This window comes from Lepisma saccharinum, chromosome 21, assembly GCF_977018435.1.
Source record: "Lepisma saccharinum chromosome 21, izLepSacc3.1, whole genome shotgun sequence".
Taxonomy (NCBI): domain Eukaryota; kingdom Metazoa; phylum Arthropoda; class Insecta; order Zygentoma; family Lepismatidae; genus Lepisma; species Lepisma saccharinum.
In genome coordinates, this window is record NC_139249.1 from 46059016 (window position 1) to 46082638 (window position 23623).

The window sequence follows — 23623 nt, forward strand, 5'->3', positions numbered from 1 at the left end:
TTTCGCCGTCGATGTTTTTGGTGTCGATGTTTTTGGCGTCGATGTTTTGTACTGTCGATATTATGTACTGTCGATGTTTTTGGTGTCGATGTTTTTGTCGTCGATGTTTTTGGTGTCGATGTTTTTGCTGTCGATGTTTTTGCCGTCGATGTTTTTGGTGTCGATGTTTTTGCCGTCGATGTTTTTGGCGTCGATGTTTTTGGCGTCGATGTTTTTGCCGTGTCGATGTTTTGTACTGTCGATGTTATGTGCTGTCGATGTTTTGTACCGTCGATGTTTTGTACCGTCAATGTTTTGTACCGTCGATGTTTTGTTGGCGATGTTTTGTCGGCGATGATTTGACGCTACACCGTGAAATTATAACTAAAGTGAATATAGTCATCATCTCCATGTTAACATATAATTTAGTCTATCTTAAAGTAAAAGTTCCGTTCCGTTCCGTTTTTCGAGGATAAGAAATTCAGGTAATTTTAGTATTTAGATTTTCTCGCTGTTCCGGGAGCAAATCGCTGGTATTTAAATTTAAATCGCTAGCGGTGATTGCTTGAGTCGACGGTTGGTCCGTCTAGTTCGCTGCACTTTTTGGCACTCGGTGCAGTGCAGGTATATCCAGTGTTGCACCGTGTAACCAACTAGATGCTTCGGTGCAAAGGGAATTCAAAAGTGCAACGAACTAGACGGGGCTTTTGTTTACACGTTCAGCTAGCAGACGACGAAACAAAAGTGAACACGCGAAGTGCCACGTGTACTCACGCTATTGCTGGAGAAAAATACAAAATATTTAGAATTTACACGTCAGTGTACGTAAATTCATTGTTCGGTAGATGAATGTGACTGTGCATTAGTAAGAGCCGTGGAATCATTAGGTAAGATATATAAATGTGTCCGGATTTATCTCAAAGTATTTAGTGTTTCTGAATGTAAACATTTCTGAAAACAGAATGTAAGGTGAGTTTTTTCTCTATAGACATATCCTGCTAGTGTATTTAAAAGTTAGCCCCTATTATCCCCTGGTTCGAAAAGATGTTATAAGTCACAGATATGCAGAAGACCGATATACTGTAAACCACCGTAATTTGAGTCTTCCTAATACCACGTATTCCATTCTTTGTTTCATTCTTGGAAGAATAAAAAGCAAATGCTGAGTGTAAATGGGCTAGACTATTGAATTGTACACCAGTCGATAAAATAGACACTATAACTTCAACTAGGTGTTGACGATAGAAGATAAATCTGAAGCCCATGTTCCGCTTGTTTAACAACGAATTAATCATGGTAATGTGGCATTATTACCGTTTTAATCTCCGGGAAACGTCTCAAATTCGTTTATTTTCTTTTTTTCTCACATTGGTACTTGCATATTCTGCATTGCTGAGGATTCGTGAAAGTGAGGGTATAATTTAACAATACAGGGAATTTCTCCAATTTGTTTGAAATTTCGGATACTTACTAATTTGGGTCTCCTAATCACGAATCTGCACTTAAAATTTGGCGCTCATGTATAGAAATTTCTGGGTACTAGTTTACTATCCTTCGGATACATTTATTTATTTTTACAGAAGAAACTACTTACCGTAATAAGTTCCTGTAGCATTGTCGAACATCGGGAAAGTGTTTTGTGTGATGTGGGAATGTTTCATAGCTGAAATTCATGTTGTTCGTTGAAAATTAATTCTCCGATGGAGAATAGCTAGCCCCACGAACCATTGGCACGTGGATAGGTTAGTTCTGTTAGGTTAAGAAACATAGTTAAAATTTGGTGTCATGTTAGTATCAGGATCTAGAAATTGGATATAATTGCGAACCATTGGCACGTGGTTAGGTTAGTTCTGTTAGGTTAGGAAACATAGTTCAAATTTAATCAAAACATGTTGATACACCTTCAGGAATGTTCCGCGAAGCAGATACGTAAGTACGAATGTCAAAAATTGACGAAACGAATAAATTAGAGGTGTCCGGAGGATAGTAAATTTTTACCATTTTAACTTCAGATTCGTGGTTAGGAGCCCTAATTTAGTGAGTATGCCAAAATTCAAACAAAATGGAGAAATTCCCGGTATTGTAAAATCGCTCCGTTTAACAAGGGCTTTCGCTTTTCTTAACGAAATTAGTATCTATTGTCGACATATAGAGTAATTATTGTTCCTTCTTTTCTCGCATCCTGAACATGCAAATCTTGACTAGTGTTGTGTTTCAAACGGCAAAGCAGTGATTCAACCTTCTTAACAGAAAAATTCCCGCATAGCCCCAAAACCCATTCATGCATAGCCCCAAAAAATATTCGGGATATTATGACCATCCACGAATAACCCCAAAAACCATTCTGAATCGTATAACCATCCACGATAGCCCCACACACTATCACGGTAAGGTTAGGTTGGGCAATATAGTGAAAAAATTGTGTGTTTGGAAACACTTACCGGGGATTTATGTTATCAGATGCTCGCAACATCCGGTTCAAGTACATGGATGGAAATGCAAGCAACAGCTTTCATGCATCAGACAGACATTATTATAGAAAAATACATAGCGGCCAAATACATTGAAAAATGCGAGAAAATCTTCTATGACATTCCGAAATTACACATAAACTCAATTCCGTAAGTACTTTCTCCTGTAAATAAGAAATCAGATTCCCAGCTTTGACAGTTTTACCCCTTAAAGTAATTAATAAGCACGGTTTGGTCTCAAAGTAAAGTTATTTATGTTGAAAAAAAAAAAACTTGAAAATTACCTTATGCACTTCTCATGGACAAGATAATCTCTGTCGACAAGCGACAGTAAATATCGTAGAAGCATGGGAATGAATGTAGAAGTAAATCGGAACCTTATAGAATGCATTTAGGGACTTTATTTTAATGCTAAGGGAACCAAACCTAACCTGCCTAACCTAAACTCGAAAGCATATATTGAACAAAACCTTCAGTAATCGCTAAAACTCCGCAGTATGTGTTAACAGATGCACATTGAAATCGAACCATGTAAAAATTTCATTCGCAGCATGATGAAATCGCAATAAAACAAAAGGAACTTGGACCCATCTCAATTTTTTCGACATATTGAGTAATCCTTATTTGTTCGTTTTTGCTTGTGTTGCATGCAATATGGCGGAGAAATCTTGACTAGCGTTATCGATGATCAGTGGTTATGCAGTGTTGCAACCTTCTTTATCGAAAAATACCTACTTTCGTGTTATTGATTTTGTATTTTTCCAGGTTAAAAACCCCCACAAAACCTGCTAGGATAGCCCCACGAACCATGCATGTAGCCCCATACACCATTCATAAATAGCCCTACAAACCATGCACGGCAAGGTTAGGTTAGGCAAACATAGTTAAAATTGTTAGTCAACATCAGAAAAATTAAAGATAATTCTGCAACGTTTACACAGTTACAAAACCGCATGGTCAGAAACACTGCGCGGATGTTACGTCAGCAAACGCATGCAAGATTTAGTTCATGTAGTAGAAAGACATAGACACAACAGCTTTCGTGCATCGGAGAGACATTAATCTTGAAAAATACATGATTTACCGGCCAAATAAATTAAACGATGGGGAAAAACACTTCCACGGCGTTTGAAAAGTGTACGGAAAGTCAGTTAGGTAAATAATTTCTCCTGTAAATTTGAAGAAATATGTTTCTCGGAGATGAAAACTTTACCAAGACATTTTTTGCATGGTTCGATTTCTTTTTGTATCTGTTAACACATATGTAGTTCAGCGACTAGTGATGCCCCAAGTTCCGATTGTTTAATTTCAAATTTATCATGGTGCACAGGGATGTTTTACATAGTTCTATTTCCAATCGTATCTGTTAACATATACTTCAGAATCTCGGCAATTATTTACAGAAAGTTTTCTGAAGAACGATTTTTACCTCCCGTGTACTCTTATAGGGATTATTTGTTTTCAAGCAACCATTCATTTACTCCCGTCTTTGATACGGATTGCTACTGAGATCTACTTCAAGACCATCGGATGCGAAGGAGTATTTTGTCGCTAAATGCTTTCATTTATATGTTAGGTGGGTCAGGCTTATGGGTCTTAGTAATAACAACATTTCCCTGGATCTTTTTTGTTGTTAGATTATATGGGTCAGGTTTAGGGCTCTTAGTGTTAAAATTACACCCCTAAATGCTTTAAACACTTGGTCATGTAATATCTTGTCTCTAACGCAAAACCCCCCTTTGAGCCTGAAAATCATGAAATCTGTAAAAATCTTGTGTCCAAGTTGACCGATAACCAAGAACACCTGCTCCCGCAAGCTTCATTTCAAATCATAATTTCTCCAGTAACCAATAATTAGTGAAGCTTTTAAATAACCCTGTGCGTAACAGCCCATGAAGTGCCATGGCTTACCTACCAGCTAGCTGCCAGTCTCCCTCCCACACTTTCCTTTGTCAACTCTAAACGTGAAGATCTTCAACCAGGATTGGAATAGTCGGGGGGTCATCCCGACGTATCCCCAGTTGTTGCAGTAGGTCTACGCGACCGGATTACGCTTACTCATTCGAAGCTCCCCAATTTCGTCATGATGCTGGGTTGCCACCGCCCCTATACACAGACCGAAAATTCCCGGGATCAAACCCATGCCATCTCGCACCTGCCATCCAAAGCAAGGTGCCTTAGACCGCACGGAGGAGGACAGTGAAGCTTTTAGCTGCGGTAATTAGTTTCTCCAAGCTACGAACTTACATTCTCACTTATTTCCAATATTCTAAAGTACTTCCTAATACTTCTATAACTGTGAAACATCAATATACATTCGGAACTGTTACCTTTGTCTTGGATGTGGACTGCTGCTGCCATCTATTTCATGTGCATGGTGTGTGAAAAGGTTTCCATGATTTCATGATTTACTAAATGCTTTTATTAAGATAGGTGGATGAGGTTTAAGGCTCGTAACATTAATAAAACACCAAGTACTTTCATTGTTAGATTAGATGGATCAAGTTCAGGGTTCTTCACCGAAATCCATAACCCGAAAGCACTTTCCAGTTACTTCAAAACTTTCGTGTCCACCATTCTAGAATACTGTTCACCCATCTGGAACATGGTTGCCCCTTCTCATACCTCCAATATCGAGCGTGTTCTCAGCTTTTTCCTCTCTATCGTTCGATATAGAGTGCCGGCCCTGAGACATCTGCCTAAGAGAGATCTGCTTATAAACTTAAACATAAATACTCCAGAATTACGTAGATACGTTGCAGATATGAAATTACTACATAAGATAATTAATGGAAACCTAAGATGCAGCATCCCACTCCACGAACTCTCCCTCAGAGTGCCCAGACATAAAACACGGAGCAAGGAAACTTTCCACACTGCAACTCCAAGACTCTCACTCATTTAACGTTCACTATTTCATAGTGAAATCAGTTCAATGTAATCTCAAACCAAACCGATATATTCAGTTCATATCCATCTTTCATCACCAACATAGAAAAAATTGTATATAAGTAATGCTTTTGTAAAACACATCTGTTTACCTTGGAACTGTCTCGACTTGTTTATGTTTATTTTTATATTTTGTTTATTTTATTTTATCTTGTTTTGTGTGTTCATTTTAACACTAGTGTACTGTTTTACTGTTGTTTCTTTCCGGTTTAAAATGGCTTCTGCTGTACTGGAAATTTCAATAAATAAATAAACAAGGTTCCCACACACCTGGAAAAACCTGAACTTCTCACAAAATTTGAAGAAAAGTAAAAACTCAGAGAAAGTCATCTAATTATCATTGAGTTCCAATGAAGCACATCTGAAATACTAAAATATGCTTGTTATTGTACTAATAATTCCAACTTCATTAACTTGTTTTATATGAAGTATTTTGAAGACGTAATCTTTTGATATGTGTTTATTTTGCATCACAGATTAATTGATATTATAACATGGTATATACCAGTCAATAAATCAACGGATAGGTCAAGAAAGTCAAGAAATTATGCTCTAGGTCAAGAACTTTTGCTATTTTGTACAGTATAGTGAACTTACATTGTTATATAGCTGTACAGTCATTTGATAAAATTCAATATTTGGAAATCTAAAATTGTATTGAGTTTGTGGTTAAGATTTCTTCACTTTATTTCTTAAGAATAATTTTTACATGCATTAATACGCATTAATGCATACGCCATGAAGGCGTATAGGGGGTTTGGGGGTAACGCCCTACACTTTCTTGATCGGGTCGTGAGTGGGAGTGATGTGATCAGCATCACGCCCCTGACCGCCCCCCCAGGTACCCATGTTATTCGATGCTGGGTGGGCGCCGGGGCCGCTTCCACCGTTAGAAAAGTTCCCGGATTTGAACCGGCCTGGGATCGAACCCGGGACCTTTAGCATGGTTGTCAGACGTGTTACCGACTGAGCCACCGCGGCTCATATTATTATTATTGCATTAATAATTAAAGCAAGTCTAAATCTCTTCTTAAAGTTCAGCTTCAGTTTTCATCATAACCAGCCTTGGGACAGGAGTTTATATTGAATAAAAATATATATTTTCTTAATTTTCAACTATACCTAAGTAGGGGTTGCAATTAATAAATGTTAAGAATAAAGAAAAAAGGTCATGAAAAGTCAAGAATGTTAGATTTGTTATTTTGGTAGACACCCTGTATAACCTTCTGTTTGCCGAAAGTATTCTACATATACACACCCAGTCTTACCATATAAATATTTCAAAGCTCTGAATGAAATAACAGAAGATACTTTTAGGATATTATATCCGATGGATATGTGTTACATGGATATATTGTGTACACAAAGCACAAAATGACTGCCTTGGACCTGCACATAGGACCTAAGTCTCTGTGGCCATTCATCAGTTGCATTACGCCTGTATCGAGGAGGAAATCTGCCACTGCCTTCACAAGATAGTGGTTCAAAGTGACAATACTACATTATATATTCTTGCAAATCATGTCTTGAAGTACAGACCACAATTTGTAGTTCAGAGAGCTGAGGTCTGCACTGCCAGATGATCTATCTGAAGCAGAAATAAAGTTGAGCACATTTGTCTCAAGCCACTTCTGGGTTGTTTGAGCCATATGAGTTCATATGGCATAAGTCATTCTGCAAGTTGAAAGCTGCCTCCATGATAATTCTTCTGTGCCAATTTATGCTTAATGATCCAGTAGGCACTTTACCTTTATAGCTTTCTTAGGCTACAAAGTGGTCTGTATGTTGTTTGTTAGCTTTCAGTCCTAGGTCACTTTGCAACATACGAGACATGGATATTTTGGAACTGGTCAGTTCACAGACCGTCACTAATTTTTCCAGTTGCACAGTCCTTACAGTACATGGCTGTCCCTGGCTGGGTTCGTTTTTCACTTTTCTCGTGTCACTGAAATGCTGGACAGTATCATACTTGAATCACTTGGGAGATTTCAAGCTTCTAGAGAATCTTGAAAATTTCAGCTGACTTCTATCTTACAGGCTGCTAAAGAGCCCCTTGGTTGTTGTAACCACCGCATTCGATTATGAAAGCTTATAGTACGTGGCTATCCCTGGCTGGGCTCGTTTTTCACTAATTTATTTATTTATTGGCCTTTAGAATGTATACACACATACATATTCAGACATATATACATACACGTATACACATACAGCACATATACATATCTAAAGGGGGAAACCTCCCGAAGTAGCCCGCCTCCACCCGCATACTTTCGAGGGTATGCTCTCAATGTCCTGGTACCTTTAAATAAACCAGGACATCAGTTTCCTGAATTTAAACGGTTCCCCTGCCTTTTTATCCTACTTCTTCTCATCTTTATTTTCATACATAAAATACAATTACAAAAAAATAAAATACATGGAGATTCTATACATAGCTACATTTAATAATTTTTAGTTTGTATTATTTTAATAGACCGTTCTGGTGACCGGAACAAGTCTTAAAGATTTCTTGTAAATTTACTGTGCATTTGTATGATTGGTAGTTAATTAAATTTGTTAATAGTAGTTATGGATTAGTTTATGTTAGTTTATTGGTTAGTTTTAGTTATCGTATAGATAGTACTATAGGAAATGCTATGTACAGGAGGGACAACCATTCTGGTATCCAGAACTGTTTTAAGCTTGAGGGGAGAGTATGATGGGGTGAGAGTTTAGATTGGGGTGAATGATTGCTTGGATTAGTCTGCACGGACGCAAGTTCCCTGTCTGGTTTCCAGATCAGGCTTTATTGTAGTGTGTGGGGAGAATTTGCTATTTGGAAGTTAAATGCACTGAAATACTGGGCTAGTTCATTAATTTAGTGGATGTCGATTCCTAATATACACTTACTGTAAGAGGTTTTGTAGTTCCTTATTTATCTCGCCGTTGTTTCATTTATGTGTTGAGGACACACGCCCGATAAGATACCGGCGTCAGCACTCCGTGTCAACTTGGTTATGCGACATGAAGCTGACTCTGCATTCCACGGGAGCGACAGTGGCCGTGCGAGGTTCAATGTCCATGCAGACTGAGGCTGCTATGAGATCTCAGAATGAAATCACAGCCGCACAATTTAACGTGAATTAACGGGTACTAAGTTTTGATAGAATGCTAATTATGCGGAAACTGTAATTGTTAGATATGTAATAGATAAATAAATATGACATAAAAAACGCAAATAATTATATGTAGACTTGATAATAATAATAATAATAAAAAAATTAAAAAAGGGAAAAGATAAACAAACTTTTATATTAGATTATATTAATTAATAATAAGTATATAAATATAAGTTCATGGTTTTTACTACACTTACATTGTTAAAAAATTAATTTTAATTTAATTTGTTTGTTGGAAATTTCCTTTTATATTAAGTCTCTTTGTTGCCTACTGGATTCCAGCAGATTCGAAATCTAGCAATTTTCAAGTTAAATTTTTAAGAGTTTATGGCCCCTCATCTTGGATGTATTATTAAAGAAACTTTAGTCACGATTTAATGTGGGGTTCTGATATTACTTTTAAAGCTGTTGTTTTTTTCGTTATTATGCTATTGTATTATTTTATCCCTAGAGATGGTTTTTAGGTCATTTTCATCTTCGACGACTTCTCTCCGGGCAACCTTCATGGCTCTCTCCAGGCTGATTGGACGGTGGTAACCCTCTCCTGGCGGCGGCTCCTCGTCCCAGTGGACACTCTGAAGTTTCTCCTTCGGGTTGAATCTTCCGGTGCCGACTCCTCTTCTTCCTGTGGTATCTGCTCCCGACGCGATTGTGACGGTCTCCGGGGAGGGGGTGTGGGGACTTGGTTTCGTATCCTGCTGCTTCTGCGGGGCTCCTGTTGAGGAGGGGTGGCTGGTGGGCGCCGGGTTTCCGGTTCCGTCAGGTACCTCCGCAACTCGATATTGGACACTAAATCTGCGAGGTCGCATAACTTATTTAAATGTTCGCTCCTTATCAGTTCGAAGATGTTGTTATTCGGCAGGTCTCTTCTGGCCAATATTATCTGTTCATCAGAGGCGGGGCAGGAAAAAACTCTTATGTTCTGGCGTGTCTCTTTCCATCCGGCAGTCTCGGCATACGTCGGTTTCCCTTTTACCTATTTTTGTGAGGTAACTCCCGTATGGTCTGTGCCCTGTTAGAAGATGTATCAGCCCTCTGGATGGCGTGACGTCCCTGTTAAAAACGTTCTCCTGCGTGCAGGGGAGGAAGTTATACAGTCTTCTACCCTTCTCGCACTCGTCCCATTCTCGCTGCCAGTCTCGATGAATCTTCGCCTTGATCTCCTGGACGGTGGGGAGGAATTCTCCCATTTGTTCGGTTATCTCCCTCTCGTTCCCACGTTTGAAGTGATAAGTCATTGCCCTCAGCTTAATTTGATAATCAATTGGCAAAGTTCCCATCATGACAAACAGCGCTTCCGACGAAGTAGTTTTAAAAGCCCCGGTAACTCTGAGAATTACTTTCCTGTAAGAAGATCTTAGCTTACGAACGTACGTTATTTTATGCAATGACGATGAGGCCCACGCCAATGCCCCGTAAGTGATGATTGAAAAGTAGATGGACACTAGATAAGTTTTAATAACTGACGGAGGAAGTCTGTAGCTGTTGGATGCAATGGTAGCTATTGTGTTCATGAGAGCTTCCCCTTTGGAGGTTATGTTCTCTATGTGGCTTTTGAAAAGTAAGCCCTCTTCCAGCGTCACTCCCAAGTATTTAATCTCAGTTACCCTTTTTATTGATTTGCCTTTCATTCTTATTAATGGATTCCGATGTTGGCTAAATTTTCCTTTCAAAACTATGTATTTGGTCTTTGTATCCGATAATTTTAATTTAGCTTTATCACACCATTGTGTCAATTTTTGTAACGCGGTGGTAGTATTTTTCTCGATTTCTGCTCTTGAGTTTCCTGTGGTGATAATTATCAGATCATCGGCGTAGGCTATGCACTTAACTACTTCCAGTGTTTCTTGCAAGGTCTTGATGCAAGGTTCGAAGTTTACGTTCCATAGATGGGGTCCCAAAACGGAACCCTGTGGGCAACCCTTTGTCATTGTTTTAGCGATATCTTGGTCCGGAATATGTAGGGTGACTTTTCTATCTCTGAAATAGTCCTCCAGAATTCTATACAGGGTGCCTGGGCATTTCATTTCTCTGAGAGTACAGAGTAAGTGAGGCCACCACAGATTATCAAACGCCCTAGTTATATCCGCCAGTGTTGCCACCACGTATTTGTTTTCGTTCGAAGCGACTGTGTTTAATAAAGTATTTACTGCATCCTCCGTGCATCTCCCTTTTGTGAAGCCGTATTGGAGACCTGTATTTGGTTTCAAAGCAAGGAATTCTAATAATCTTTTTGTTATCATTTTTTCAAAGACCTTTCCCAGAACATTTATGAGACAGATTGGGCGGTACGATCTCGACTGCGTTTCGTCACGATCAGCATCCTTTTGTATTATAATAACGTTAGCCTCCTTCCAGGGCGTGGGAAATTTTTGAACTTCCAAGCATCTGTTAAAAAAGGACGTTAGGTTTGGAATGAGCTTCTGCACCGCCATCTGGATTATTTCTGCTGGAATGTTATCCGGACCCGGCGATTTTTTTCTTTTCAACGTCATTATCTGGAGAGCTACTTCTTCCTCCGCGAAAGGCAGAATTGGATCCTTGTTGTAAGTCTCCTGGAGTTTCAATCTTGTATTTGTGTGGTAGTCGTCCTCATTCTCCATCGCATCGTCCGGCAGGAGTCCATGCAGTAATTGTTCTGCCGTCTCTCGCAAATCTATTGTGTGTGTTCCATCTTCCTTCTCTAGTGTTGAGAGAGCTTTTCCTAATTTAATTTTCCCAGATGCGATTTTATACGGCAGTCCCCATTTATCAATTGTTAATTTGTTTGTAACGAAATTTTTCCAGTGTTTACATTTGTAGGATCTTAGTTCATTTTCATATCTTTTTTTGGCCACCCTGTATAATTCCAAGTTTTTAATTCTCATTTCATTAATGTTTGTTTTTTAATAAATTTTCCGTGTTTTTCTCATGAATGCTCTGAGCTTAGTTAGCTTCTTGTTCCATGGCTTGTTGTTATGTTTAATCTGTTTTTTAGGCGTTGCAATTTCTATTGCGTTTTGTATCGTTTCTGTCACCACTCTTGCCCATTCGTTTATCGTTTTCGTGGAGTCCGCCTGTTGGGGGAGGTGTATTGATTCAATTAAAAGTTGTTGATTTGTTCTTCCCCAGTCATATCTTATTTTTGGTGATCTTTCTTCTTCAGTTGAATTTTTGGATATTTTAAAAGTAATCACATTGTGATCGCTGGTAGTTTTCATGTCATTCACTTTCCATTCTTTTACTTTTCCCAGTAATCTATTGTTGGACAAAGTTACGTCGATGTTACTGGATGCCCCCGCCCTGCCTCTATAAGTTGGAGGATTGTCTGGTAGATTCTCCACAAACAGATTATTTCCTGCCACGAATTCCTCCACCAGCTCTCCGTTGGGATTCGTCTCATGCCCGTGCCACCACGGGGAGGAGGAATTTGCATCCATTGTTATTAGGAGACCTTTGTTGCTATAGACGTTGCACGCGTCACCCATTTTTTCCAGAAACTGTTCGATATTATGGCTATATTGGCAATAGCAGTTTATAATTATGAATGATAAATTTTCCAAGGATAATTCTACACAGTTAATGTGACTGGTAGAAAATTGAGCGATTTTAATTGGTACAATCTCTCTGTTTAGAATAACTATTGCAGATTTAGCATTTTGATGATGCATTATAATTCTCGCCCCTATCGGTGCAGATGGAATTTTGTTTTTAAAAATATATGGTTCCTGCAAGGCCAGAATATCCAGTTTTTTGTTTTTAGCGAAGTCAAAAATTTCCGCGGTTGACAGTTTTGCCCCCATTAGGTTTGCCTGTGCAACGCTTACGTACCTTTCCATTAAGGGTGTCTCGCTATCTGAAAGCAGTGCGGCCATTCTGTTCTTGGGATAAACACCACCCTCCCGTGAGCCCTCGCGAAGTCTGAGTAAATTTCGTTTATATCCAGGGAGACGCCTCGGCGAGCAAAAACTTTTTCCAGCAATGATGATAATTCCTCCGTTTCAGTAGGAATATTGTTAGACTTTAGAGTTATCATGTCGACCGCCTCTGGGTACGGGAAGGTGATAGATTTTCCCTTTTCGTGCTTATTTCTAATCAAAATCCTCAAAGCCGTGACCAAATTTTCTTTTTCCTCGAGCCTGCTTAGTCTCAGCGCTTCTTCAAAGTTGTTGTAGATTTTTGCTGGATTTATTTTACATTTCTCTTCTACGACCAGACCCGAAGGCGGTTCAGCACTCGCCGGAGAGAATGGCGGATGAAGAGTCTGCGGTTTACTGAAATTACTATACTTGATCTCCGGATGAAAGGCACGGGCGTTCGGATTTAATTTCGTCGTTTTCTTCTCTGACATGTTAGTGTAAGTGGGGCTGAAAGCAGTTGAAAGCTGCCTCCATGATAATTCTTCTGTGCCAATTTATGCTTAATGATCCAGTAGGCACTTTACCTTTATAGCTTTCTTAGGCTACAAAGTGGTCTGTATGTTGTTTGTTAGCTTTCAGTCCTAGGTCACTTTGCAACATACGAGACATGGATATTTTGGAACTGGTCAGTTCACAGACCGTCACTAATTTTTCCAGTTGCACAGTCCTTACAGTACGTGGCTGTCCCTGACTGGGTTCGTTTTTCACTTTTCTCGTGTCACTGAAATGCTGGACAGTATCATACTTGAATCACTTAAGAGATTTCAAGCTTCTAGAGAATCTTGAAAATTTCAGCTGACTTCTATTTTACAGGCTGCTAAAGAGCCCCTTGGTTTTTGTAACCACCGCATTCGATTATGAAAGCTAAAGACAAAATGTTCTATCACTTCTGTAGGTCAATTAGCAATGAGTTTTGAACACCACGTGATGAGCCACCTCCCAAAGTTTGTGATGGTGTTTGAAATTTATTTTGTGTGCTATAACAAAAGTGTAAAAATTCCCCCCACCCAAAAACCTTACTTCTTAATTAAGTGCATAAAGATATTATTTTATTCTTTAATTTGTTTTGTTATTGGCTGATACTGATAAAGTACTAAACAAAATTTACTAATAGGCCTACTGATCTGATATAAAATTGCAAGTGCTCCTTGAATGTTCGATGAATGGTTCATTCACCTCCTTAATTAATGTACATAACTGGGTGATTGTAGTGGGTTTTGCCTTTGAAAAGGAACTACCTATTTAGACATTTACTTTGCAAAACAATAACATTAATTTCATGTTCTTATTCATAAAATATATAACAAGATGGCTGAATATTGCACTAAATTACAGATTGTTTATAAATATATCAGATATCTAATACTATTGATAACACAGATGCACCATAGGCCATTGTAAAATATATTTAGAATAGTAATGTACTAGACAGCCCCAGCCCTAGGAATTTTTCCGCTCCCTGCAATTTTACTTCTTGCCACCCCCACCCCAAAATACATACAAAGAAAACTTAATGTATTTATTTATGTATTTATTGAAATTGAACAACTAAGCTTGTTATCCGTGTCAATTTCACATGGTATAACCAATTTTTAACATAATAAGATGAAAGAATACATAATTTGAGAAGATAAGTCATTCATAAATGAAAAAATAATATATGTATATTTAAGCGTTATAATAATAGAATATCTGTTGCATTTAGTCACCATAGTTTCTGCCGACGTGCAGAACTCTCAGCTCTCCTGTTTTGTTTCACTATTTTTTCATGACTATTTATACTGTACATAATTATGTACATTTTCCACATGTACATGAAGTAAGATATCTTCATATCATTACTATTTACAATAAACTATGTATGTATAGTTTACAATTATGTACACCTCGTAAACCACGATTTCTTCATGATATAGCTATTCGCTTTGTACCTTCCCCCCCCTTAAGTTGGAAAGCTTACAAATGAACTTTTCTAGCTTTTCTATTTGCAAAGTTGTGAATAACAGAACCATAGTCTAATTTTTGATCAATTTCATGTTCAATTAAGATCATGGCAAGTCGTCCTAACCGCGATTCACCCATTGTGGAACGTAAATACATTTTAATAAGCTTCAGTTTAGAAAAACTACGTTCACCACTTGCAACTGTTACCGGCAGAGTAAGCAGTATTCTCAAAGCTACGGCTACATTTGGAGCGAAACAATTGTCAATAATGTAGCGCAACACTTCAAGTGGAGGCGCATCATCTTTTATTAAGTGTGACCTTCAGTTCATCACATAGCTCAGTGGCATCAATGTCTCGGTGTTCCTAATGTTCCTCACAATATTCTGCACCCGAAAGTTTTTTCCTTTTATCAGACATACCTTAGTTTACAATTACAAATACAACAAATAATGTTTAAATCTCTTACGATGACTTGACAAACCATTTGTTTTAATGACAGGACAAATATACACAAGTCTCTCAATACATTGTCACACTCAAACACGCGTTCTCACACACGACAAACACTAACTGCACTATCGTTACACCATCAAGATCGTAAATGAGGTGCAACCAGCAATGTAAAAAACAACGGATATTCGTACTTGCTATTGCATCTTATGCGATTCGGTAATACCTATCATCACCACCTTTCACGATCAACATGTCAAAGAACAATGCAGCTCTATTTCCGACTACCGAATGCGACACGTCAGTTTAACTCAAACCTCAATAACAGGGGGCAGAGGACTGGCAGACTGGTGTGTGGTCAAACAATAGATAGTGTTGTAACTTTGCACCGCACACACAGTTGACGTTGCTTACCATTTTCACAGACAAAACAATAATAGCTACTTTTGTAAGAGAACAACTTACATGAACTTTCGGCACCGCTTTCTTTCGCAGTTACTCTTTGCTTTTCTTATCCGTTTCTGCTTTATACTGCATATGCAAATGGATTTAATTTGAATTTTCTCCGCCCCATGAAGACCAAACTGCCTCAAATAATGCAGTTTCCATTTTTATAAATTTTGCCGTCCCCTTGAGCTTGCCGCCCTGTGCAAATGCACGTATGGTAGAGCCGGTCCTGGTACTGGAGTACTCTGGAAAAAATGTGCTGATTCTGGTAAACTCAGGGAAAATGCAGTTAGAATTTATGTGGGAACCCTTAAAACCTCCCAAATGCTTTCAACAGCTGATCACGTAATATCTGATCTGAAGCACAAAATCCCACAATCCCTTCCAGTATCCTAAAACACTTCCTAGTAATAATAAAATGAAAAGTCATTAAACATTTGGAACTGTTACCGAGAGCTAAGTTCAACTGCAAGTACCAAATCAACTACTTGGTATATTTGAAAGGCTAATTGTGTAAAATATGTGTTCTCCATATTGTCAATTACAGTTAATATGATATAGGCGATTGTAAATTTCTCACCTGAAACAGTGTTTGGTGCTTAAATCAACTTACTTTAAATATTTAAAACATAGATTCCTTGTATATTTGCAAATGTGTTAAACAGGTTCTTCAAATTACACACATTGCCCAAATAAGACATTTCTTGCTGTTAAAACTGGTGTCAGAGGGGAGGGGGGGTATTTTATGAAAATTTTCTCTACTGGTTGGATGGTATTCCCCCATGTTCACCCCACTTCAAGCACTGGTTTGTGCCATATAGTTCGTTCAAAAAGCATCATTTGGTGTGATATAATTAAGTCCACTTTATGCCCAAATAAGCTATTGAGTAGTATACAGTTTAAACCTGTAGTTTAAAAGGGAATCAAAACCAATCTGCCGCTAGCATTGATTGAACCCACAACCCCTTGATTGTTAGCATTACCATTGAGAGAGAACTTTTGTTAATGCGTTCAAAAAGTATATAATTTCCAGGATTGGGTTTGGCAGCTTGTACAAAAATGGATGCACATTGATGCATGCAACATCTAAAAACCATGATATGAGGCAAGGCACAGGTCTCGTGTCATGTCCCACATATGTGCAGTTTAAAACTTGGTGAAGCTAGTCACTATTTTTTATTTATTTATTTATTTTTTTTTTTTTTGGAAGTTTGTGTAGATGCATATCTGTTTTCATTTGATGGTTACGTCTGGAAGCACAGCATAGTGTTAAGAACACAGACAGCTTTTATAACTTTTATTTATTAATCAGTTGATAATGAGGCACCTTCGATTATAAAAAAAATGAACATTTAGCAAAAAGTTTGTATGCATCTTACATGTTATGAATGTTGATGTTTTTGAACATTTATGAACCCTCTATTAGCTATTAAAAGTTATTATCTATCTTTGATGTAATTGTGGTCTTTTGTTAGGGCAATTGACCTACTGTACCCCTTCGAGAATTATGTTGATTTTTTTTAATCAACACATTGTAATGTAAAATTTTATCCAGCACATGGAAAACACAATGGAGGTTTTTGATCCTGATGTATGGCCTGCATATGTAAGAACCTGCCATTTCAGAGTATTTTCTCTCTTTTTTATTAGTAAAAACCATTTGTGTGCACTCTTAAATAGCTAAAGAACACATCGAAAATAACTGTTACCTAGTCATATCATAAATTCTGTTACAAAGTTAATAATGAACTATAGGCACAGTGCTCAAGCTATTGCATTAATATTTGGATGTTACAAACACAACACTGTGTCTTGCCAACACAGATCACCAATCACTGTTCAAAATGGCCACCTCTGGCCTTCACACAGGCCCAAAGTGTCTGAGGCCAGTCATCGATCCCAGCACACACGGTCTCGAGGGGAAAGTCTGCCACTGTCTTCACAAGAGAACACTTGAGACTCGCAAGGTTTGGATGCCTCTTACTACAGACCATGCCCTCCAAAACGAACCACAACCTGTAGTCCATGGGCTGCTGGAGGACCAATCAGCTGGAGCAATGAAATCAGGCATATTCCTCTGAAGCCACTCCTGTGTGGTCTTTGCCTTGTGGGCTGGTGCTGAGTCCTGTTCGAAGCTCCACAGCTCATTGTTGAACATGGTGCGGGTCAATGATTTCACAAGTGGCTCCAACACTGTCGCTTAGTACACTTTTGCAGATGTTTTCACACCATGTTCACAGAAGTGGAGGTCTGTTGTGCCATCGTACGAACCCCCCCACCAAACCATCACTGAGGCAGGATGATGGCCTCTGAGGATTTGTGGCGTGTTTTCACGAGCTTCCTGGGATGTCGACGCATCTTCAATCTTGAAGATTTTTTCGTCCATGAAAAGGATCTTCCGGTGGCCACCATTTGCGTAACGCTGAAGGAGTCTTTTTAATTTCTGCTCCCTCTGGACCTTAAGCTGTGGAGTGAGTCCTAGGTCACTTTGGAGCACATACGACATCGACATTTTCGAAATGTTCAGCTCTCAAGCCATCACTGCTTGTTTCCTAACAGGATTTCGTCGAATCCGTGCCGCCACTGCTTTCACGAGCTTCTAGCTCCTCATGCTGCAAGGTCTACCTTTCCTGGGACGGTCCTCAATTGTCCCTGTGTCACAGTATATGTTGATGGTCTGATGCACGAACATCCTGCTGATATTCAGCTTTTTCAGGGTGTTGAAAATGTCAGATGGCGATTTGTCAACTTCGTGCAATGCAGTTACTGCCACACGGTTCTCGTATACACACCACTCCATTCACTCGCAGTGAAATTCACCTTTCCGCTACCACAGCCAAACACACAATGATACTGGTTGTTGTTTGATCCAACATTGCGGGGTTACCTTGCCAACCAGTGTTGCCATCTTTGTCTAAACTTTGTAACAGAATTTATGATCCTAACCTAATGTGTAACCTGCTATTGTGGAATGTCATGTTGGATGCTATATTCACTTGTGCAAAGCTTTCGGGCTGTTCTGCTTCACGGTAAGGTAACAGGTATACTTTACTTCACAATAACACATTTCCGTGAGCTAAGAATAACTTAAAATATTCATAAACAACAATATCTTCATAAACCATGTAAAATATTTAACTTTCTCGAAGGTATACAGAGTCAGGGTACCTTTTTTTTTATTTACATGTCAGAGATAGAATAGGTTTATTCTTTTTAAGCTTCCAACAAATTATTAAAACTATAATAAATAGTACATTATCTTATTTTTCAGGTGGTGGACCACTATGAATACCTTACAGTATTTGCTGCCTCTCTTTTTACAGTGCCTAGTTGCTGGTGCTGCTGATCCTAAGGATGTTAAATGTTTAGGTACGTTTAGATTCAGATATTTGAATTTGTTTGTGTGTAAATGGATGGTATTTGTAGGAAATGTACATATTCATAAATCAGTGGGTAAAGAAATATTAAATTCTTGCCACTTGTATATTTTTCTTTCACGTATTTATGTAAATACTGCAACTACATGCTGGGTTTGGCGGTCTTGTGCTGGAATACTTGAATTCAGATCTGGTTAGATTAGCTTCTTTGGACTCCGTTTTGTATGTTGTACTTCTTGGTGAAGGATAGGATAATACGAGGGGAAGTGAAAAATTATCCTCCGCACTCTCACCATAATATTCTTTAGGTTGGTCACATTGCCTTGAGTGCTCATGTGCTGAAAGTTGGTACTCTTGTGGTTAGGTGACCGATCTTTCATATTAATCGCACTATTTTTATTCTTTTGTAACAGGGTAAACATGGTCATTCTGCTGGCATACCAACGAAGAACTGATCTTAGTTATCAGATTTCTCTGGTCTAAAGATGTGTCAGGAGCTGAAATTCATCGCAGGCTTTCAGTAAAATACGGGGACAGTGCTCTACTGCATAGAAGTGTGTATGAGTGGATCGAGAAGTTTAAAAGTGGCTAAAGAAGCATGAAGCATGAAGGACGGGGGCAGGATGCCCATCAACCTCAAACACTGACAGGAAGATTCAACAAGCTCGAGAGATGGTTCTAATGAACTGACAGATAACAGTTGTTAAGGTGGTATGTTCTCTGCAAATTTGTCATCAGTGGCATGCCAATGGGGATGGGGAGGTTATAACCCCCTCTCTGACCAAGTATGCCTAAAAAAAAAAAGATCGTCAAATGCAGAGTAAGATGGCAATATGAGGACAGACTACTAAGAAACTATATATAACCCCCCCTTTTGAAAATTCTGTGCACACCATTGTTGTGTGAGAAATCATCAACAACAAGCTCTCTAAGAAAAAAAAGAAAAACCGAGCAAGATAAAACCTCATCCACGTAACGACAGGAGTACCACCTTTAAGCATGCGAGTACTGAAGGCAGTGTGGCTAACCTAAAGAAAGTTATGGTGATAGTGCAGATAATTCTTGACGCCCTAGTAAAGTTTATGAAGTATACAAAAATACTTTTCCATTGCAGGTCAATTGCTGGGTGATTTCAGGTAATGACTAATCTTTCATTCCAAAAATCATGTGTCATGCATGGATCTGGCATGCGCATGAATATTTTAATTTTAGCATGACCAACAGGCAGTGGGATATGTGGAAATAGTATATTAGTGTAATATATGTGCTCATTCCTTCGAAACTTTTTTACTTTCTGTTGATTTCTTAACTCTAATGCTTAGCAGAGAGAAGCCCCTCCCACATATTAGCTTCTTCTGGACAGCTAATGCACACTTTTGAAACTTGTACGAAAACTCAAGAGATGTTGTAGAGAGATGAAAATGGACCCCCCCCCCCCCCCCAGAGTAACAGGGCTTTTAGCAGAGGTGAAATGTATACATTGTATCTCCCAATAATGAAAGTTAGAGGAAGTAGGAGAATGAAAATCATATTTTTACAAAAGAAATTGTTATTCCAATCCCTGTGTCAGAGAATGTACAGGTTGGTGCAAAAGTCACCATACAGCTAACGGATACATTTATGTTTCTTAGTGGCATGTATTACATGTATTACAGAACTTACAGTGCTTGAATATGAATAATAATGGTTATAGATCTGCTTTTAAAGAACATGCTCGATGTGTCCCCCTTCAAATGCCATGCACAGGTGAATCCGGGCCATCCAATCATCCTGCAATTTTTGAAGGGTGTCCCCAGTGATGGCAGGCATCACATGCTGCTTCAATGCGCTGCTTGAGGTGATCCAAGCTGCGGATTTTCTCTTCATACACCTTGGCTTTCACGTGACCCCACAGGAAAAAATCCAGTGGGTCAGATCAGGCGAATGTGGTGGCCACTCCATAGGACCTCGTCTCCCGATCAGTGCCCCGGGAAATTTGTGTCAACCCACTGCCGCACGTCAATCCCAAAGTGTGGAGGGTCTCAGTCCAGCTGGAAGAAGGTGGGGACGGTTCCATCAGGGTTGTCCATCATGGGTGTTACAGAATCTTCCAGCGTGTACAGGTACCTTTCGGCGTTGAGGTTTCAGTCAATGAATATTGGTCCGATGATGCTCATGCCCCAAATTCCGCACCACACCATTACCTTTTCATCGCCTGTTGCCTTGCTGTCCATGGTCCAATGGATTATCCTTACTCCAGTATCACATGTTTTGCTTATTGACTCTGTGCTAACGTGAAACACAGCCTCATCCGAGAAGAGAATGCTTCTTATGAAATCCGTCTCATATGATGGAGCAATTGCATCTTGTAGGGATGACATTTCTTCACTTTGAGTATTCGCTGGTTGCTCCGACAGCTTACGCCTGTCTCCTTTGATAGTCGACGAGTACTCTTCTTCAGGCTTTTCACCATGGACGCAATGATAAATGTTGACATCTGCTCATCAGTTGCTGTCTTCGGACATCCAGTTCTCTTCTTGTCTTCCACACTACCCATTTCCTTAAACTTAGCTATCAACTTAGCAACAGTGTCATGTGTGATGGGATCACAGTCCGGGTGTTGTACGTTGAACTTCTGGGTAACCTGCCGGGTCGAATTTTCGCCGACAAGAAGGATTGATTACTTCAATTCTCTCCTGGATCGTCTGTGGCATCTTTCAAACTGGGAAGAAAAAAACATCAGAATGAAAACCTAGGAATGTAAAAGAAAAGGTGTATGGTGACTTTTGCATCACCCTGTAGTATGGAACATGCAACCTTTCAAAGGTGCGTTTAACTTTACAATAGGCTGATACTTCTTAGGGGAAAAATCTGCTCCCATGGCAGAGTGGTTAGCACATGACGCTACAATGCCAGGAGTCCCGGGTTCGGATCCTGGCCTGGGCATGGATGTTTATGAGTGTCCATTCATCAATTTCATCATATCATCACTCATCCTCATCTTCGCAAATTAGCCAAAAGTGGCACAAGAAGCGAAGTAAAATAAAGCAATTCAATCAATCAGTTCTTTGGGGAAAATAATGACAATGTACAGTGATTTCAGCACACAGAAACAAATATCCAGAAAATCGCTTCTAAAGCCTGTTCGGCGAAAGAATAACGTTCAAATGTATATTTTTATCTATTCTGTCTAAAGCCAGGGAGGGTCACATGAACCGCTGAACCAGTCGGCTTTGTCAAGTTGCCGTGGTGAGGGGAAATTCTCATGGTATTCTGCATCGTTTTCGAAATGGGTGGCAGCCTGAACAAAGCCAAGCACACCGATGCCTAATGGTTGCCTATGCGTAGCAAACGAATAGGTGTCTGATTCCCTGCCTCTCCCTGAAATGCAAGCGAAGGGCGCGTGTGGACAGCAAAAAGATGTGTACAACTGGTCAAAATCAGGCATGTAGCAGCACAGCTTTCTCCCCCTTGAAATTCCTACAAGTGAATGCAAAAAGTGTGGGTTTCCTGAAGTTCATTCTTTGGCCGTTCAGGCTTTAGTATTTGTCATATGGACTCTGGATGGATCAAATTTGCAGGGAAGCAATAATGATAATAAAACTGTTTTGAGCTTTGAGGACATATAGTGCCTGTCCACCAATTTTGAGGAAAGAAAAAAAATGGGAATTGGACTTTTTCCGTTGGACACTTAATTGTTACACGTTTTGAACATGTTCTTTTGTTTTCGTTATTACATGTAAAAGTAGGGTTACCAGACGTCCAGTTTTTCCCGGATATGTCCTACATTTTAGCTTTATGTCCTGCGTCCGTGAGTAATTTGAAAAATATCATAAATGTCCTACAATTTGAGCGTCACATAATATTAATTAGGAAAATACGTAAAAGAAAAACTCATGCAAGTTACAAGTCGATGGACTGCTCTTCCAAACTCAATACTGAAATTTATTTTGATTCAGTCATTGCACAAAAAGAAAAAAAAGTTTGTCCTGCTATTAAACAAATGGGAAAACTGAAGCAATTAATGAACAAAGTTTTGGGACCACTTTCTGATAACGTTACTGATCAATGGCTGATCAGAATTTCTTGCCTTAGTATGTATACTGATGGAACAAGGTGTTGCCCATTCTTATTCAATATAATTTGATTATAAAGCAGGGGTATAGAGAACAAAGTTATTCATGGTGTCTGCCAGTCAAGAAAGTCATGGAAGTCAAGAAAAAGTAAAGAAATCAACGAGTAGGTCAAGAAGTCAGTAAAAAGACAATAAATTATTCTTGTGGTCAATAATTTTTGCTATCATAATGACTTATTGGTTGATTTAGTTTATTTTACTTCACTTTTTTCTGTCCCTTTGGCTAATCACAAAGATGAGTATGAATGGTGGTAAGATAAGATGGATGAAGGGACAGTCATAAATATATAGGGACAACCGTCACAAGCCCCACATAAAATTATACTGACTTTAAGTCCAGATGCCAAAGCATCACTTGTCTGTCAAACACAATTGAGGATGCATTAATACAAGAAAGCAGATCTAATTCTCTTCTTAAATTCAGCTTCAGTTTTTTCCGTTTTCACTTTAAGAAAAACGGAAAAAAGTTCTAGAAAAGTCCAGAAAATGTCAAGAATTCTGGATGTGTTATTTTGCTAGACACCCTGTTATTGAACTAAAAACTACCCAAGATGAAACTTATAGAACCATTTTAAATGACGGCAATTGCTGAATATTTGTTTGCCATTACAGGTCATAATTCAAATGTTGAGAGAGTAATTTCATTACCATCAGCACAACAGACTCACGAGAGAAATTATTTTTTCATGAAGTCTGTAAAATGTTTGGTACTGGTCCCTATAATTTCAGAGAGTTTGACTGTCCACTCTAACATAAATATAGTTTGACTAAACCTGAAATTTTGATGAAAATTGTCTTCTCTGAGAAGTACCACTTAAATCATGTAGTAAGAGG

At 38.9% G+C, this 23623-nt stretch overlaps 2 protein-coding genes across 2 annotated transcripts in view; one reads left to right on the plus strand and one right to left on the minus strand.

The window, feature by feature from the left end:
• Nucleotides 1–706: 706 nt before the first annotated feature.
• sel (canopy family protein seele) overlaps nucleotides 707–23623 on the plus strand; it is a 60296-nt gene continuing 37379 nt past the window's right edge. Inside the window, exons 1-2 of the mRNA XM_083142504.1 lie at nucleotides 707–866; nucleotides 18570–18667. Coding sequence (XP_082998630.1) covers nucleotides 18583–18667 — 85 coding nt within the window. The 5' untranslated portion in view covers nucleotides 707–866; nucleotides 18570–18582. The remainder of the gene's footprint in view (nucleotides 867–18569; nucleotides 18668–23623) is intronic.
• LOC146004159 (uncharacterized) lies at nucleotides 17499–17810 on the minus strand. The gene has a single exon (XM_083142825.1). The coding sequence runs from the start codon at nucleotides 17808–17810 to the stop codon at nucleotides 17499–17501; it is 312 nt and encodes a 103-aa protein (XP_082998951.1).